This window comes from Monodelphis domestica, chromosome 5 (genome assembly GCF_027887165.1).
Source record: "Monodelphis domestica isolate mMonDom1 chromosome 5, mMonDom1.pri, whole genome shotgun sequence".
In the NCBI taxonomy this organism is placed as follows: Eukaryota; Metazoa; Chordata; class Mammalia; order Didelphimorphia; family Didelphidae; genus Monodelphis; species Monodelphis domestica.
In genome coordinates, this window is record NC_077231.1 from 267,215,975 (window position 1) to 267,235,737 (window position 19,763).

General features: G+C 33.9%; 1 protein-coding gene across 1 annotated transcript in view; it reads right to left on the reverse strand.

Annotated features, from left to right (window-relative positions):
- Positions 1-19,763, reverse strand: part of MALRD1 (MAM and LDL receptor class A domain containing 1) — a 1,015,998-nt gene that overhangs the window by 789,612 nt on the left and 206,623 nt on the right. The window contains exons 18-19 of the mRNA XM_007504899.2: positions 16,884-17,251; positions 12,341-12,753 (exon numbers count right to left, since the gene is read on the reverse strand). Of these exons, the coding sequence (XP_007504961.2) occupies positions 12,341-12,753; positions 16,884-17,251 (781 nt within the window). The remainder of the gene's footprint in view (positions 1-12,340; positions 12,754-16,883; positions 17,252-19,763) is intronic.

Consider the following 19,763-nt stretch of genomic DNA (forward strand, 5'->3'; position numbering starts at 1 on the left):
GAGTGAACAACATTAAAGACTTCAGAGGTCAAGGAGAAAGAATATTGAGAAAAAGTTATTCTATTTGGCACAATAACGTCTAAAGAATAGAACTTGTCTGGTATATTCCACTAGACATAGAAAATGAGTGAATTCTATATAAAATACAATATAAATCTTAAAATAAGGAACATAAGGGTATGTTACATACAAAGTTGGCAAGTGAGTCAGGAAGCCCTAAGTCTAATGCTCTTGTTTCATTATATATTTTATTACATTAGACCCATTTTACATGTATTGACTATGTGACCATGAGCAAGTCATTTAATCTTCCAGTGCCTTTAGTAACTCTCCAAAACTTTAAATGGCATAGAGGATAGCTATATATATATATATATATATATATATATATTTATTGATATTGATAAAGGGGATTTTCTCCCTAGGAGTTCCCTATAATAATGAAATCAGAGATTCAGACAAAAACTAAAACAAAACAAGAGTGTAGAAAACATGTTTTTGGCCATCTTGGGGGGGAAATGACTCTAAATTGCATCCTGCATAAAGTTATTGATTCACTCAGTGAATACTAAATGAAATAACATTGCACATAAGCTTCATAGGAATGAGATTATATCTAACAACAAAGCCATAAGCCTTTATCAATGAGTCCAACACATGCCAGGCACCTGTACTATATTACAGTATATTATATAATTTATAGGATATAAATATAATGAAAGGGAAATTTAACAAATAATTGTATGGTGGTATTCCAGTTCTTTTTATGAAGCTATACTGGAAAAAATCATTAAAAAGAAACATTGATCAGAATAAATTTAAGTGGTATTCTGTCTCAAATTCCTTCTTCCATTAATATTGAATTCCGTTTCTAACAAATTTCATATCACTCTCCTTCTCACTCTGCAAAGTAGCACTGCACTTTAAGCCCTCATTACTTTTTGCCTAGACTATTTAAATAGCTACCTAACAGCACTTTCCTTCTCAAAAATATTTAAAAGCTGATTCCCCCTAGCTTACTGAATAAAATCAAGACTCTTTAGTCAGGCTTTCAAGGGTTTCCAAAGTCTGGCTTTCCCCTCCATTTATAGCCTTATTTCATATTACTTTGCTTCATTTAGGCTATACTATAGCCCGGCTGTACAATTTTCTGTTCTCTAATCTTATATCATCCTTTTCACCTGTACTTTTGCTCAAATTTATTACTAAAGCATGTGAAAAAGACTCCTTTTTTACAGATTTTTCCTATTTCAAGACTTACATCAGATTCCTACAGGTGACATGGATGGGTTGTGATCTATTGCACTGATAGAAGTGTTAACATCACTAGATCACAGAACCATTTAAGTATCAAAGAATAAATACATAGATATTTAGATTGACAAACTAAGGCATAAAAAGGCAACATGGTGTAATTGGACCAAATGTCAAGACCTGTCTGTGATCTTCAGGAAGTCATTTAAATTCACCAAGGTCTAGTTTTTTTTTAATATAAAATAAGAGGACAACTGGATTAGATGCAGGATTTCTTAACTTGGGGGTGAAAATTGAAGGAGGTTTTTTTTTTTTACTGCCTTGATAACTGTTCTTCAATAAAATTGTTTTCCCTTATAAATCTATGTATCTTGTTTTATGCATTTTAAATATTATACTAAAGTAGGCTCCATCAAACTGCCAAAGGGGCCCATGACACACAAAAAAAAATGTTAAGAAACACTAGACTAGATTATATTTTAGCTCTCTTTATATTCCAATAGTCTCTGATTCCATATTTGCTTGAGACCTCTGAGATCAGACATTTGGAATTAGTCTACTGCTAAACAAAAGCATCTGTTTCTATGAATTGTATATTTTTAATTACCAGCATTAAGCCAAGTGAAATACACATAATGACTGCCTAACATTTTTAAATTAAATTCAACTGGTTGATCTTACATAGATATATACAATGATTGTACAATACTTACTCTAGACTTGCAGAATGCAAACCATCTGTGGCTTTGTCTTTTTTGCCCTTGTTCAATACAATGGCTTTGCCACATAATTAAGAAGCCCTTATCTAGGTATATCTGTATAAATTCCCAAATACAATCCAGTCTGAATTTATCCATCTGTATAAGTCAGCCCTGAGATCACAGTGTTTGTCCAGGATGTATGTTCAGTGAGATAGGCTCAATGGATTATCTATCTAACTTCATATCTTGACTAACCAAGAGGCATTCACTCTTCCTGGGGGGATTGTTAAATCAAACCACTGACTATGGTTATACATCATGTTTAGGATGCACTATAGAATTCTGGAGAGTGAAATATTGTCCATTGCAAACTAGGGCATTGGGAGAATCTTATCCTCTAAGTGGAATCCTTCTCTTGCTTCATGACAGTGAAAAACCTATTTAGTAAGGATATAACAGTTTCATGTTTGATGTGGATAATCAGAGGAACATTAAACAATATTATTGTCATTGTTGTGCTCTACAAAATCTTATGGATGATTGTACCATATGCAAGAGAGATTGTGTTAAAATTATGTGTTGATAGTAAATCTCAAAATCAAAGTATCTCAATGTTATATTGGATCCTAAAAAACATATGTTAGAACTCATAGATGAAGTTTGGAAACTAGGTAGAGCAATTGATAAAATGCTGAGCCTGGAGTTAGGAAGACCTGAATTCAATTTTAGCCTCATGTACTTATTAGTTGTGTGATCCTGACAATTTACTTAATCTCTGCCTGCCTCAGTTTCCTTAACCATAAAATATGGATAATAGTAGCACCTATTTCTCAGGGTTGTAAGAATCAAATTAGTTAGCACTTGTAAAAGCTCTTGGCACAGTGTATAGCATATAGTAGGAGCCTAATACATGTTTATTCCTTTCTCTTTCCCATCTCCCTGAAAAACAGTTCTCTCTACAATACTCTTAGCAATCATAAGCATATCATAAAGTTCCCACATGAGTTTCTTAATGATGGGAATCATACAGTCCCTCTTCCCCCATCTCTTTTATTTCTCCATCACTACCCAAGAATTATGTAAGACAAAGGAGAGGGGCATTCTATAAGTGCTATAAATTGACTAGATTTCCTAACTGAGGCCATCATCAATTAATATTTATTCTTCCCTGATAGGTTTATGTTAAACGCATCAAAGAAAGACATCTGCAAAATTAAAAAGCACGCTTAATCTAAGTGAGCTGACAACATAAAAGTTTCAGGATAAGGTAGCAAAAAATGTTTTCCATTATTAATAGTATGACAAACTAGGTCATGTCTGGAGAATTCATAAACAAGGTACCTGAAGGGCAGGCTCTTGTACCTCATTTTATATTGGCAATTGGGGATATAATGGGGAGAACCTTGAATCTGGAGGCAGAACCTGAATTTGAGTTCTGGCTCTGCCTATTAATAGCTATGTGACATTGAACAAATCATCATGTCTTTGAGGTCCTTTTTATTCATAATTAAGATGGGAATCATAATACCTACCCTCTTCTGTCCTGATAGAGATATTATTTGTTGTGGGTAGGATATCAAATAAGAAAGTGAATATCAAAGTTCATTACAAAATATTAAGAAAGGAATAAACAAATAGTTATTTTAATTAGAACTGAATAACTGATAATCAGTTATGGAGAGGCCATAGTTATAGTTGTCTAACATCTTAAAGTAATTTTAGTGAAATTATTACATCAGGCTCAAGCTCATTATCCTGAACTAATTATTAAAGGCTAGAGGCACTTAATCAATCCTTGAACCTTTATTATTATTTTTATTATTATATAATCCTAATCAAAATGAATATGTATCTCAAAAAACAACACTTTTATGTACAAATGCTTATAATTCTCAGATACTACAAATTATAGATGAGTTATTAATCTCGATCAGAAGAAGGAGTTTCCATAACAGTGGAAACCAGTAGGGACTTACCAATATTGATACAGTCACCAACTCAGAACACTAAACCTTTCATTTGTCCAAAGGGAAAATAATTACATTTTCCTAAAATATATATTACAAAGATAATTTGAAGAAAACTAGAAACAATGTGTATGTCAGAGGTATAGAAGAATTTCAGAGAGAGAATACCCTATCATCTTTATTTATATGGATTCTCTAACTTCCACAGACAGTATAAAAGTGGGCTAAACTAGGAGTATTGGCTGCTTGAATCATACACACCATCTCAGTGTTTTTTGCTGAATGTGGAAAAGCTTGAAGGCATAAATCAAGTCAAAGTGATGATGTTTCAAAGAATTACAGAGGAGTCTGGTACTTTTTTTTCCTGAGCAGGAACTATGTCAGGCATTGATTTTCCACCAAAAATTCAAGCCAACACTAGGCTTCATCAATATAAGCAAGCAGGGCTGGACAATTCAATATTCTAGTACCATTTCAAAAATCACTTAGGAGAAAAACACAAAATTGAAGTGAGGCAGAAGATTAAAATGAGTTTAGATCAGCAAAGATAAATATACATTTGAAAGAACTTTCTTTGTGTTTATTTGATGAAGAGTAAACTTCCACATAACAGAAATAAGTCCTTGTTTCAAGTTTTAAACCAGATTCTGCATCATTGTGTGGCTACCATTTTTTAATATCACATACCCAAAGTATCCATAGCAGATATGTTGAACAACAGTACAATTTGGAGAAGAATAATTCAGAATTGATCATGAACTGCTTTCTTGCCCGCTTATCTCAATGCACCAAGTGCCCTGAGACAATTCAGTGCAACAACTGTATATCTGCCATGTATCCTTAAAGAGGCATGTAGCAAAGACCTGCTTGGAATGGAACGTGATTTGGGGTTTTCTCATTCCATCTGCCTACTTGGACTAAAGGGTAGAGGGAGTAGGCACTATTTACTGTATAAAGATTTGGTAGAAATGTTCCAGAACCATATTTTCCAAACCTAAAACAAGGATATCAAGCAAATGAAGTTTGTCTCACTGTCACAGTTGCTGAGGTTTCTGAATTAACATCTTCAGCCTCTGTCTTCTGGTTTTATGTCTGGAAATATCACCCTACATCACCTGTCAGGACAATGTATATCATCGTTTAATTTTAGTACCTAATGAATGATTAAATGGCATGTATTAGGGTTGAGATTTGCTTTACAGTTTTATGACTAGAAAGAGCAAACACCTTGGGGTCAGGAGGGCTACACTCAAATGCTAGATTTTACTAGCTACCTAAGCATGATCAAGTTATTTAAATTCTCTAAGCTTCAGTTTACTCATCAAAAAGAAAGGCAAATGTTGCTCAAACTCTCTACCCCATAGGCTTATTTTGAAAAAAAAAAGGTTCTTGGTAAGTCTTAAAGTGCTTTATCAATGGGAGATTATGATACAGGTTTTATGCAGAACTACAGATCTATAATAATTAATGTACCCATTTTTGTGGGAACTTATAAAGATTCACCAACTCAAAGTTCTACCTTTTGTTCTACTCAATGTTTTGCAACTTATGTTTGGTTTGCTGCAATTCTGACTGGTTTTGGATTTTTTAATTTACCATTTCCCAGACATTTGAATGATGGGAACTTTTCAATTATTGACAGAAGTATTTGAAATTGGATTTTCCCCCAGAAAGTCCAATATATACATGGGTGAAAAACATAAATAAATGCTGGTGTATATGTTGAATGATAGGCTGGAAAGAAAAGCACATCATTGTGTCAAAAAATGTTTAGGAGTGTTTTAACCTCCTTTCTCCATCCCCCCACACAAACAAAACACATACTTATTGGAGAACATTATGCCCTTCCAAAGCAGGAAGTCCACCATCAGAATAATACAAGAGTGAATTTGCATTTCTTTCATAACAAATTTGTGACAAGAAGACTGGTCAATAAATCAACAAGGATTTATCATGTGACCTACTATGTGCCAAACTAGATTCTGACTATACAAAGAAACAGTCCCAGCCCTCTAGATGTTTACATTATATTAGAAAGACCACATGGGCACATACACACATAAAATACACATTATGTTTTTAAAGAGTATTCCTCAAGTGAAAAACAGGTGTGAAAATAGATTGTAAGTACCATATTTCTATGTCATAATGCATAGTGGCATACAATAAAGTGGTAGGTAGTCATTAATTGGTGGGATTTCCTTTATGTTATCAACTCAATCATTAGCACAACATTATATTATTGTACTGACATTGGAAATGTAAAAATGAATTACATTTCCAGTCATAATTAAAGCAGTCCAAATTTAAAAGAGTGTTTCATTAGACTAGTATCATATTGACCTAGATACCTTCCTTATATATTAAGAAGTTTAGTTTCTCTTTTGGCTCACATATCAGTATCCCAATGTTAGTTACCCACTATGTGATCCTTCTTCTAATTCTGTAAAACCACTGGATCTCTCTACCCACTTCACCACCTAACTGCCCCATTTGCTGGCACATCTGATTTAAGGCCAAAGGACATTCAGGTGAGTGGGCTCTTACTTGGATCTCTTATCATTTAATCTTTCTTTTTTTTCATTTTGATACAAGTTTGGCCAACTTCAAAATAGTAATGCCTGATCTTCATTATTCTTCACATAAAAATCAACTCCAAAAGTGAAGAAAATAAAGTTTTGAAAAACCATATATCCATTTGAAGGAAGAGTCTAGAGTTAAAAAGGATATAATGAGCATTTCATATAATTTGACTCATGGTTCTAGAAACATTGCATTAAAGCTACTAGTTACTAGATCATAAAACAGTTGTGGTTGCACACTAGATTCAGGAGAAAGGTTAATGAAGATGCTAGTTGCAGGGTACTCCTCCAATCCTTTTAACTCACAAAGCACAAATACACACACATACATACATACAAACATGCATACACCATAATGTCTTGTTAGACGAGGTCCAAGTAGACAAGCAAAATCTATGGCTTATATATCAATAATGGTTTTATAATCTAGGTTTATTTATTTCTTTAAGCCTCATTATGATACAAATTTCAATTTTAATGTTATGATGTTTTTAAAAACCAAAAACAACCAGCTAGAAGCTTCTCAAGAGAAAATATTATTTTGCACTTTGTTTTCTTTTTTAATATTTAAAATTTTTCAAGGAACATGTATTTTAGTCATATATCACTAATATTATTTTCCTTTTCATTATCACTGGCATAATTTAAAATCCCTTAATATATCGCTACTTGACGCAGCAAAACAAATTTCTATGTTAGCCATGTCTAAAATTAAATCTCTTTCTCACCATTTTAAGTTCATTACCCCTGAGTTAGGAGGTACATGGTATGTTCCAACTTCATTACTTTAGACAGAGTTTATCATTCTCTTGATCAGAGTTCTAAAGTATTTAAAAGTTTTTTTTCTCTAAAATACTATCATGGTATAAGTCGTTCTCCTAGTTTTGGTCACTTCCACTTGTTATCAGTTTATAAAGGTCCTTCAATTAATTATAAAATTGTCCATTTTGTATTATATAATAATATTCCATTACATTCAGTTATTACAATCTCTTTAGCCTTTTTTTAATAGGAGTTCATCATCCTAAATATTTTACCTGCTTTTTTTTATTTCTTTGGAGTGCATAGAATTTGAAATATCACAGCTGCTTAATAAATATTTGCTGAATAACTAATCATTTTTAAGAATCTATATTCCTAGGAATAGCTAGTCATCTAAATTTATTTGACATAAAATATAAAATCTAGAAGGAGATGATAGACTCAAGATGCAGAATGAGGTATATATTCAGACATAGTCAGCAAGAAAATGTGTTTTGCTTGATGATGCAAACTTGTTCCCAGATTATTCCCCTCAACTCCATGGAATATAGAAGGTAAGAGGAAAAATAATGTTTTGCTTACTGAAAATAAAAAGAAATAATTATAATAAAGCTTGCATACAATTACAGGAGTTTTTAACCATTTTTATTTCACAGGCTCCTTTTGCAGTCTAATGAAACGTGTTCATTCCCTCTCAGAATAATATTTTGAATACATAAAATAAAATTCAGAAATTACAAAGGAAATTGATTATATTCAAATCACTTCTGTTAAGAACCCATGATTTCTAATAAAAGAAAAATGTAAATAATAACTAACATCTATGCAATACTTTTAAGTTTCCAAAAAAATAGTATATGTTATTTTGTTTTGTTTCTTAACATCCATATGGGATAAGATCTACTGGTATTAATCATCCTCTATTACAGATAAGGTAACTGAGGATCAAAGAGTTTCAATGACTTGCTCATTAACACACCATTAACAAGCATCCAAATGTGATCTGAACACATGTGTTCCTGCCTCCATGGGGTAGCCTCATATACATTAAATTGTGCTACCTGATCAGTGTCCCTTCATGGAAGATCTTTGAGTTGGCCCCTATTACAAGACCGCCTCTTATTTAAAAGTTGTTTTTTGAAAAAATAATTTATTCATTAGAATAAATATAAAATGACTTTGGGTCATTAATATCATTATGAAAATAAATAACTATAAATATAGAAGTATATATACCTTGAATATAAAACAGTATAGTGCCTAGAGAGCTTGCCTCAAAGCCAAGAGGACTTGCAGTCAAGTTCTGCTTCTTATACATATTGTGTTACCCTGAACAAATCACATCTCCTAACTGCTCTAAGCAAATCTCCAAGACTATAAGTTTCAGAGCCATCAACTTGCACTGGTAGAGGGAATTTTATCACATGGCAGTTACCTCTATCATGAAAAAGAACACATCTAGTTCCTACCTCTATTCCTTTAAAATGTTCAAGATGGGCTTCTCTATCCATTTAGTTCTCTTTCAATGGACACTCCAACAGGGACTGGCACAAATGTCACTACTCATTTATTTATGAATTCTTCTATGTCCCTCAGGGCAGTGTCATCATAAAGCCACTTGCTGTGCCCGATTGATTTTCCTGAGGAAATTTCATGCAGGTGGCACAGAACATCACGTATTATACCTGGCTGCCATCCAACAGGCCCACTGGGGAAAGGAGTTTGCAGAGAGTTTTAAAGAGGTCGAGCAACAGATTTGTTTGTTTGTTGTTGTTTTTAGAAAATTAAGAAAGTCACATTTCTTATAATGGCAAAAAAAAATGTTTAGAGACAGGACTAAAGACTGCTCTGAAGGAAAACAAGCTAAAGGGGAGAGAGGTTAAAGCCACCAGATAAACAAAACAGAAAAAATAGAATTGCCTTTAATTCGGGGTAATACATATTCATTTTGTCAATAAATATTCATTTTGCCTCCATCATTTCTCTTTGCCTTGAGACCTTATATTGGCCCAATTACACAATATAACCTCAACGAAAGCAGCCAGTTATAATAAAAAGAACTTCAGCCCAGGAGATGAAGTGAGACATGCTATCTGTGTGACCTCAGGTAAATTGTGCAACCTCTCTGGGATTCAAATTCTTCATCTATAGAATGAGGAAGATGAACTGAATTATCTCTTAGGTTCTCTCCATCTTTAGATTTATGATCCTGTAAAGGAGGAAAGCCTTTTAACTTGGTACTTTTAAGGAATCCCACACCCCAAAAGGTCCATAGAAGAAAGTCTAGTGGTGTAGAATCAGTCTAGGGGGAGAGGCACTAATGCCCAACCTATGTTGTCATGTCTGAGAGAAGGTAAGGGGAGCGGCTTATCAGCCAGATAATTATTCTTTGGTATCTGTTGTTTTCACATCTCCATAGATGTCTTTTTTATACTTGGAGTCACCTTTCTAAAACTCAATACAGTAGATGATAGCTATATTTTAGAATCAAGAGTTCAGTGCTACAAGAGATCTTAGAGACCATCTCCTCCCATCTAACAAAGAATCCATTCCATCACATCCCTGGAAAATTAAACATCTCTTGGGTGAGTAAAAGTGACTACTGAGAAGTTCCCTGAATGAGGAGCTCCCATATGATATTCAATGAAATTTCATGCTAAGTATACAATGCTTCTGACACATAGAAATGTAATACATTACAAGAGTCAGCATTCACAAAAACATTTGGAATTTCTATACCCATACCACTGGCAAATCCATACCATAGGAAGAGAAGAAGAAAGAATAAAAATAAATTCAGTTGTAGTACAAAAACTGGAACTCTACATTGGGAAGTAATGAATTGGGGAAATGATTGATGTGATCAAAGTCAGTTAGCAATATCATGTAACAAGAGGGCATTTACTGCACAATGAAAAAAAATCTAGTCTTTTGAACATGTACTATAAGAGGTGTGCCAGTGAACTATCCAGGATGAATTATAGCTGAATTGTTTCTAGGTGATGATATTTCTTTGTGTCTATGCCAAAGACCATGAATAGCATACAGAAGAAAGGGCTAACAGTTTCAAAAAGATTGATTAAGGAATATTTCTGCCACAGTGACTGTAGAACTAGTCACACTGTCAACCTCTGTCAAACCCCAGAGACTTTGATTTTTAATTTCAGGGAATAGACTTCATGGGGCTTTTCCTGGACTCATGGCTCTTAGATTTTTCTCTTGGTCAATGGGATTATATCAGATTGGTTATATGTGATAACCATTGTTCAATATCAGATATGAGAGATGAACTTCTACAACCTGAACAATCTCTGCATTGCTAGTCATCATTTCTAAATCTTATAACACAGAGATAGAAGAACCCTAGAGCATTACCCTATTAAGAAAAGCATCTGGAATTCCTCTGCTGGTTCAAGACTCAGCCTAGAGTTATTGTCATTCATTGGCCATGCTTTAGACTCCAGGACAATTGGTTTAGAAGCTAGCCTATAACCTACCTTGGGAAGTCTCACACCTGCCAAATAGCCCTTTTAATTTTTAACTAACCACAATGAAGTTGGGAAATAAAATTAAGGAGTCAACATTGAAATGGAAATTTTACTTAAAATACAATTATTTACATTTATCTTATTGGAAGACAATAACATCATTATGACCAATGTCACAGATTCTAGCTTCCAATGCTTTATGTATGTTTGCATGTGCCTTGATATTGTGACAACACAGCTAGCTGTCACATCACTTAGGGCACATTAGCTCTGTTAGTCCTCAGTACATTATACCAATCCCAATATGATATCAATTTACTCCTATACAATAACTATTTATAGACATTACATGATTAATATATCTAATCATTATAAAAATGCTTAAATATATTATTTCATATTAGGATATTAGGTTAAATGATTATTAGCAATGTTTTTGGTATTTTATAGTCTCAGAGAATTTCCTAGTGTAAGTTAAATGACTTGCCTGAGGCAACAAAGCAATGGTACCTACATCTGGGACAAGGCTTCCTAATGAGGCCCAATATCCACATGCCAAGTTTCCTCTCTAGATACAATCTCATCTCATATTGTATGACTATACATAATATCTGATGTGCTGGTGGATGATGGTGGATTAAAATTTTGGAATTGAAATTAAAAAGATCTGAGTTCAAGTCCTACCTCAAATGTTTACTAGTTGTGTGACTATTGTCAGCTCATCTAAATTCTTCCAATTTGAATTTGCTCAACTGAAAAAAGGTGGAGATTAGACTAGATGACCTATGAAGGCAACTTCTGCCTTGAATCTATGCTTCTTTGAATGTATCATATATCATTATAATTTGATATTTGCCATTTAGTTTATGATCAGAATACAGATCTTGTGATGAGAAATTAAATCATGGCCATAAATATTAAAGGCTTTTGCTTAACAAAACAATGTTAAATTCAGAAAAACTTGCTTAATTAAAACAATCATGTTTAAATGCAAGAGGAAAAAGATTTTCATCATTTCACAAAAAAATCAATTAAACCATGATAAAGTAAACAACTTCTCAATCTATTTTCACCTGAATTCAGATGCACTTGAGGTTGTAAGGTAAGGGGAATAGTGAATTGGGAAAAAAGAAACCTAGGTTCCAATAATACCTAAATGATCTCAGAAAAAAAAAAAGTCTTCTCTTTTCTCTGGTCCTTAGGTTCTTCATCTCTAAAGGTGGAGAATCTAAGTTGTGTTTAAGATCTCTAACAACTTGAAGATTCTGTGTTCTTTATCTCATAGCACAATTTGAAACCTTTCAGTATCATTCAAACAAAATGGCTGTTAAAAGCCTCCACATAACATACGTCTGTTTTCAACATCATTCACTTTCTGAAAATCTTTTTATTCATTATTAATGGAAACAGAAGAGTAGAACTGAGCTAAATATGTTTGAGAAGACATTTAATTAAATGATAAAAGTTTGTTAAAGTAACTTGAATCAAATTTCTCAAAACAACATATTTAGTTCAGGAAAAAGACATTTATTTTAATTTTCTCAAGACATTATATTAATTTCCTACTTTAGATTATGAAGTCATACCTGAAAAGGCTGAGTCGAGGTAATGTTGAGAGCTTTCCTTTTCCATCTATTGCCTTGATTTCCAAATATCTGCCACAGCACATGTCCCCTTGTATTACTCCAAATTCTTTGATAAATCACCAGCCTATAAATATGCTTTCCAAACATGTGATAATGGAAGCGAAAGATGCAACTTTTGTTATTTGTGCCATTAAGAAGAGGACTGAGCAAGACAGCTCTATTTTGGAAGACTTGTGGTTCAGAAGACTCTATATAAAGATAATGCCCTTTAACTGTTCCCAAGGTATTATCTTTCATTGGACCTGTGTTGAGTGTTGAAGTTTCACCCTGGTTTCTTGTCCAATCAAAATCATCTTCTTTGTCTTGTTCCCAGTTGCAAAGCCCATTTTCAAAATCACACGAGTTTTCAGGTGCTGCAATTGACAAATAATAAAAGATACTTGGAGACAGAAACAATAATTCCCAGGAAAATAGTTTGGTGACTCCCATTGCCCTTACTCAGGTTAGCTTTCAATCATCAAAATCAGACTCAAATTACTTAAAACTAAATAAAGGGTAACTACAATTTTTTTATAGAACATCAAATACTTCAAAGCTTTTATTGTCTGAGGTCAAAATCTGATTGAATTTAGTTTCACTTGCTTATTTCAAAACTAAGAATATTATTCAACATTCTAGAAATTGTGTTTAATTACATCTATAATCTATGAAAGCTAATACCTGAGAAATTTTCACACAGATAACTACCACATCAAAAGTTCCTGGTGTTTATTTTTTTTCTCATGCAAAATACTGTTTACATTCCTCCCTTCCTCTCCATTTCCTTTGCCACTGCCTTGTCCCAATAATTCATATCTGATTGCTAAAAAAAAAATTCTAACTGGTCTCCCAAGTTCAAATTCCTCCATTCTAACTTCCCCCTCAGATAATTACTGAATTACCTTTTAATGGCTCCCTTATTTTTTCAATTATCAAAAATGACATTCTCTCTCTAGCTTTTAAGAGAACCAATTATAATTTAATCCAACTTTAACTATCCATATTTTTCAGTTTTCTTCTGAGTTCCATGCACAACTAATGCATAGTCACACCTACATACTTGTACATTGTTTCCTTCACCTTGAACGTGTTCTGCCTCATCTTTTGTCTACTCAAATTCTCTCACCTTCAACACTTATCTTTTACTTCCTCCTCCACCTAGCATGATACTATTTCCCTTGTCAATCATATTTTCCTCTCTGTTTTCCCAATTGTTAAGGACATCATCATACTATTTTTTTAATTTCTTCATGCCTCTTTTTTAAGGTAACATGAGTGAAAAGTAATAATAATAAATTTTTGGAAGACTTTTGGCACAATATACATTGAATGGATGAAGATTTGAAAGGAAGGCTCTCAGAAGCCTTCCTTTTATGAGTACATTAATGCAATAAACTTATCAGAATGACAAATGATCATCTCTAAAGGAAAGAAGAAGTTGGCCTTTAGTTGTGGGAGAGATATCGTAGTTATTGACCACTAGTGACCTCTTCCCTTTCTTAAAAGACTAGGCAGTTATCTCTTTATATATACACACTATGTTTACAAAGAATACATGTTACTTATGACAGGGATTGTCTTGCTTTTTTCATGACCCCAACACCTAGTGAAATTCCAGGAAGATACTTCTTAATCAATGCCGATAGGTTTTAATTAGATTAAAATGGATTGAGACAAGTAAAAGGAGAAAGGGAATCCACTATAAAACTTACTAACTAATAATGATCTATCTGATGTAATGGCTTGTGTCAAATGAGAGATTCCTCTTCTCCCAGTAAGGTACCAATCTCCATATGATTCCAGGGCAATGTAGGGGGGAAGGGATTATCCATCTCTACCCTAAAAAGAACCAAGTACCGATGTATGCACCAGAACACATTGCTCTATCTTTAGAAGGCAGATAATGTTTTTATTTTGATGAGGAATTGTATCAAAAGGGCTGACCTGCAGTGGGAGAAAGAAGTTTCCTTATATATCTCTGCACTAATGAAAACACAGTCTACTCTATCTTTATATGCAGTTCCAGGACTCCATAGGATGGCGTCTTCACATGTAGCGATTGTTTGGACTGATTTGGGAGGGAAGAGGAGGGTATGAAGATGATGTGTGGCTGGAGTGCAGTAAAGGAAAAATGAAGAGAATAAATGAGGGCTTATGCTTTTTTTAGCTTCATTACCATAGGTTAATATTTTGGAAATTTCATGTCAGTTATCTTTAACTATCCATCTCAGAAACTGCACTTGGAGCCCAAGGTGAAGAATTACTAAAATGCAATAAACAAAATCATCTATGAATAAGCTCAGTCAAGCAAGCCCAAATCATCTGACTCACAGAAACTGCTGTGCCTCCACTCAGGCCTAACAAAGGTAACCAAGTGAGTAAATGTCAAATGAGGGATGAACTTCCATCTGATATTTCCTCACTTGTGAATAATCAAACCCAGCTGTGACTTGGACTGGGAAACCTGCAATGTAATTCCCCACGTATCAGTTTTTAGCTATAGAGCAGAGGAGACTATCAGGAGTCTGAGCTTTTTTAAAAGAGGGTATTTTATTTTTATCCAGGGCTAAAGGTAAGACATTTTCTGTGATATCTGACTGAATGATGCCTTCACAGTGAATTTCCATTTTCTAGGTCAAAGCGAGGGAAAGAGGGTCTCCATCTCTACCCTAAAAGGAACCAAGTAAGTATCTCTATATACATCAGGAAATAATTGCTCTGCTTTTGGAAGGTATATAAGGTTTTATTCTTCTTTGATAGACTGTCCTTACTTTCATTGCCACTGGATCCTTCTGACATTGCTACGAGGATAAGAGTTAGATTCAGATGTGCAGCTGGACTCTTCCCCAGCTGATCATGAGAAGGATCATCCAGCTCATCTAAAAGGTTTTTTCAGAGTCTGGCTTTCCTGGCTTTACAAACTTCTTCCAAAGGCTGTGTGAAAATATTAAGATGGATAATTCTTCCTATCAAGATCATCCACACAACCATTAAAAGTTAGATGGGTAACTTCAGGGTCTCTGCCAAAGTTCTGTTCTGTTTGCCTCACTTTAGTATCACTCATAGGAGTTCTCAAAGGAGATGCCAGTAGAGTACAAACTCTAAGATCCAATCAGTTAATCAACAAGCATTTTATTAAGTGAAACAAAGCAGGTTCTGTGTGTGAGGTGCTGGCAATCCAAAGACAAAAGTCAAACAAGGTCCTTCCCACAAGGAACGTCCTTTCAATTGTGGAGACAGCATATACACATTGAGGTAAATGGAAAATAAATACATAAAATGGATAGGGGACACCCAACCTAATGAAATGATGAAGGTGTATATTCCAGGTATGGAGCCTGTGCAAAGGCATGGAGATTGGCAATGGAGTGTTATCTTTAAGGAACAACAAGAAAGGTAGTTTGACTAGACCAAAAGTTAAATGAAAGGGGATAATTAATAAAATAAAATTACAAATTCCTAACAAACTGGAAAGGTTTCACGAATAATCCTATTATAATAGCATTGTTTTAAACATTGCCTATTTAAGTTGAGAGAAACTCATTTTCAGTGTTGGTAACCATCAGTTATTTTTGGCCAAAAGAAGTTTTCTAACCATTTACTAAGACATAGAGATAGTGTGACCTGCATAAATTGAAATCATAATGATGAATTCAAAGGAGGAAAGAAACAGAAGGGAATAAGCACTTATTAAGCACTTATTATGTTCCAGATACTGTGCTAAGCATAATTAATAATAATAATAGCTAATATTTATATGTCATCTACTATATGCCTGTGCTAAACATTTTGCAAATATTTTCTCATTTGATCCTTGCAACAACCCTATGAATCTATTATTCCCATTCATAATTCAGAGAACTGAGGCATAAAGTTTCAGTTGACCTACCTGGGGCACACAGCTATAAATTTGGCATGAGGCCAGATTTAAACTTGGTTATTCTTGACTCTGGGTCTATAACTCTGTATACTATGCCACTCATAGACCTCATAGACCCTTTGAAGTATAAGAATTTAATCTATTGGAATTTGTAGTTGATCCATCTTGGACACTTCCAAAAACACTGCCAAATTCTGATGTGCAATAGTCACTATTATATTGTCCTCTGGAAATTCCTAAATCTAGACTTCCATATAATCATTAGTACCATCCATGTTACATTTGAGTTTATAATTTTTTAAACATTTTAGTAAATGAGGTAATGAGAAGAAAGTATTGCTTTAGGACAAGGGACCTATGTCATGGTAAAAAGAGCAAAAATTGTCTTCTTGATAGATAACAAGTCTGATCTGTTGGATGGAGTTTCTGAAGCACTTGCATTAGAAATTCTTCTGGGCTCTAGTTTTCAAATGGCAATTCTTGGGAACTAAGGGACTTTAATTACCTTTGAAAATGGACTTTAATCACCTTTGAAAACAAGTTTTAGGGCATCCACCTAGGAAAAATTGGCACAGTGAGTTGAAAAGGGAGAAACAGAACAAAAGAAAGGCTAAAAATACTTACTGCAATTAGCCTCATCAGTAGCATCTCCACAATTATCCACCAGGTCACATAATAGCAGACGATCTATGCAAACCTTAGTTTGTCTACACCAAAAATAATCAGGGCCTTCACAACTCACAGTAGGAAGGGGAAGGGCACAGTTCTCAAATCTGATATCATCAATAGCTGAGACCCCATTATAAATCCCAAGACTGACTTTTTCCAGCGTCAAATAAAATGGCTGATTGATACGGCCAAGTTGAATGAATGCTTTGGACCACTGGTTTCCCTGGTTGTATAATACTCTCCAGAGAGCAGTTGAGTAATTTGTCCCCTCTAAGTGTAGCTGCATCTCTGCTGCTCCCACTGAATCACCATAGTTATAAAACCTGCAAAGACAAGAAAAGAGAGGAATGGAATGGCGTTTGAAATGAATGAACAATTCAGATTGGTGCTTGCTTCTGCTGGATCAATTAATAATTAGGTATAACAAATTTTGATTCTCTCCATTTCCTGAGACATCACTTTGTACATCATATGGACATTAGATTCTCTGTTACTGCTCAGTCTTTCATCTTTTCAGGATCCTGTGTTTCCATTCTAAGGAGTTCATTATAAAACACAAGAATCTGCATGATTAAACTATAATCCACAGTTGGTTAGGGAAAAAATCTCATCTTTAGAAATGAAGACAATAAAATCTGACAACATGAACACTGAAGCAAAATGTTAATTGTGTGAACTTAATGCAATACCTTTATTAAAAGTTTCTACAGAGAAAAACAAGAACATTTAATAAATGTAAGAGCATGCCTACATGTTCTGTAAATAGCTTCAATAAATGAAGTTCCAAATCTTTTCGTAATGAAAATAGGGAAGAATGAAAAGTATAAAACTTTTCTTTCAATGAAAATGTGTATGTATTTATTTATTTACCATCACTGGTGTCTAGCATTAAGATAAAGGAAGATACTTTATCCAGTTAAAAAAAGTTCCTACCCAACAAGCTTTTGACTTTACTTAGCAAAGTTCCTAGCACACTTTCAGCTGTTTTTTTCAGTTATGTTCAACTCTTCATGACCGTATTTTGAATTTTCTTGGCCAAGATATTGGAGTGGTTTGCCATTTAGAGATGAAAAAACAAAGACAAACAGGATTGAGTGACTTTCCCAGGATCACATGGCTAGTGTCTGAGGCCATATTTGAATGTAGGAAGATGAGTCTTCCTGATTTCATTACACCACCTACATGTCCTTCTGTTACTTAATAATTTGTTAATTAATAAATGTTTATTCATTGTTTATTAACTATCATTAATCCAGAAAAAATGAAAAATAGGTAAAGAGTAAGGATGTCTCAGGTAACTATCCTTGCTGAGGTCCTTAACCAGTATAAAACCATCACCATAATAAGGAGGCCAAAACTCCATGTAAACTGCTTCAGTCATCAAAGTTGATACCCTTGCCCAGCAGAGAGGTATAGCCAAAGGCAGTAATTATTTAGAATTCAAGTTTGTTTGAGAAAGATGATAGGAGATTATGAGCATTATAGGCTCACAATAAGATGAAAAGGAGCAACAAGCTTGGAGTGAAAAGCAACTGAGTCTAATAAATTTGAGAGCATTAAAAACTAAACTAAAGCTAAAAAAACAAATAAATAGATGGTAAATGGAACATTTCTCCCAGTAATATTAGAGCAATTTATCCTTATCATCTCAAGCAGTAAAATCACTACATTTGGACTCTAATACTTCAGTACTCAATGTGCTACATTGGAAAATAGAAACATCACTTGCAAAAAATGCAGCAAGGAAAAGCAGCCTGGGCTGACCAAATATATGGAACAAAAATCTATCTTGGAGATAATATAATTTTAAAGGCACTGAGGGAGGGATTTTCAAAATGTCTCAAAGAGGAAAAGATTCTAAATGAATGGAAAACATTGTGGATATTGTTGATAACTTTAAAAGGAGATTAGGGAAACTTCAGTGACTATCGACCTCTATGTCAATCCTTTCCTCTAGAATGCTTTGATTAGAAGGAGCCTTGAATATACTAAAAATGTAAGAAGGAAATGGGCAGGCTTTTCACTTACTCAGATGCAAGCTTATCCAGTCTATATGAAGGAAACTGAGACAGGCAAAGCACTGTCATGTTTAGAGGATAGGATTTACCACTGGTCTACTGCAAGGCCACTTTAACATTACATAGAGTATACAATTTCTAGCAGGCTACATCTTCAGAATCACATTAAAATTGAAAATGTATAGAATAAAGATTCCAATGTGTTGGGGGATTTTTTGTTGTTGAAGTCCCTGATGAAATAGTAGAAAACATAATGGATATTGACTATTCCTGAAAAAAAATCTACAACATATGACTTGGTAAAGCAAAATAAAAACTATCAAGATTGTTATTAGTTTGCAAAAGCTATTCCGCAAGATTCTTTGATAGATGCAATCACAGAGGACAGATAAGGTCATTCCTATGCCATAGAATCCATCATACACAATATCCACAAAAAAGTGTAATTCCAAAAATTGGAGTTCTTCAGAAGTTCCTATTTGTGGGTTATAATCATTATAGGAGGTTGTCAATGAAGTCCTTGAAACTCAAAAGAGATGGCCCTATTAATCCAGAAAGGAAAAATCAAGTAGATTAGAAATACATATTCCTAAATTATGACCCACTACTAAATGAGCTGACCCACAGAGTTCACTGCTTAGTATGCTTTTCTTGGACTATATAACAAAAGTCATATAATACAATATGCTGAGAGTTGCCCTTCCTAGTTATCATTGATCAAGCAGGATTTTTGAATTTATGATCATGCAGTTGACTTGGCAATAAATAGATTTAGCATTTTACTACTATGTAGTAAATGCTGAGTCATAGCTAAGTT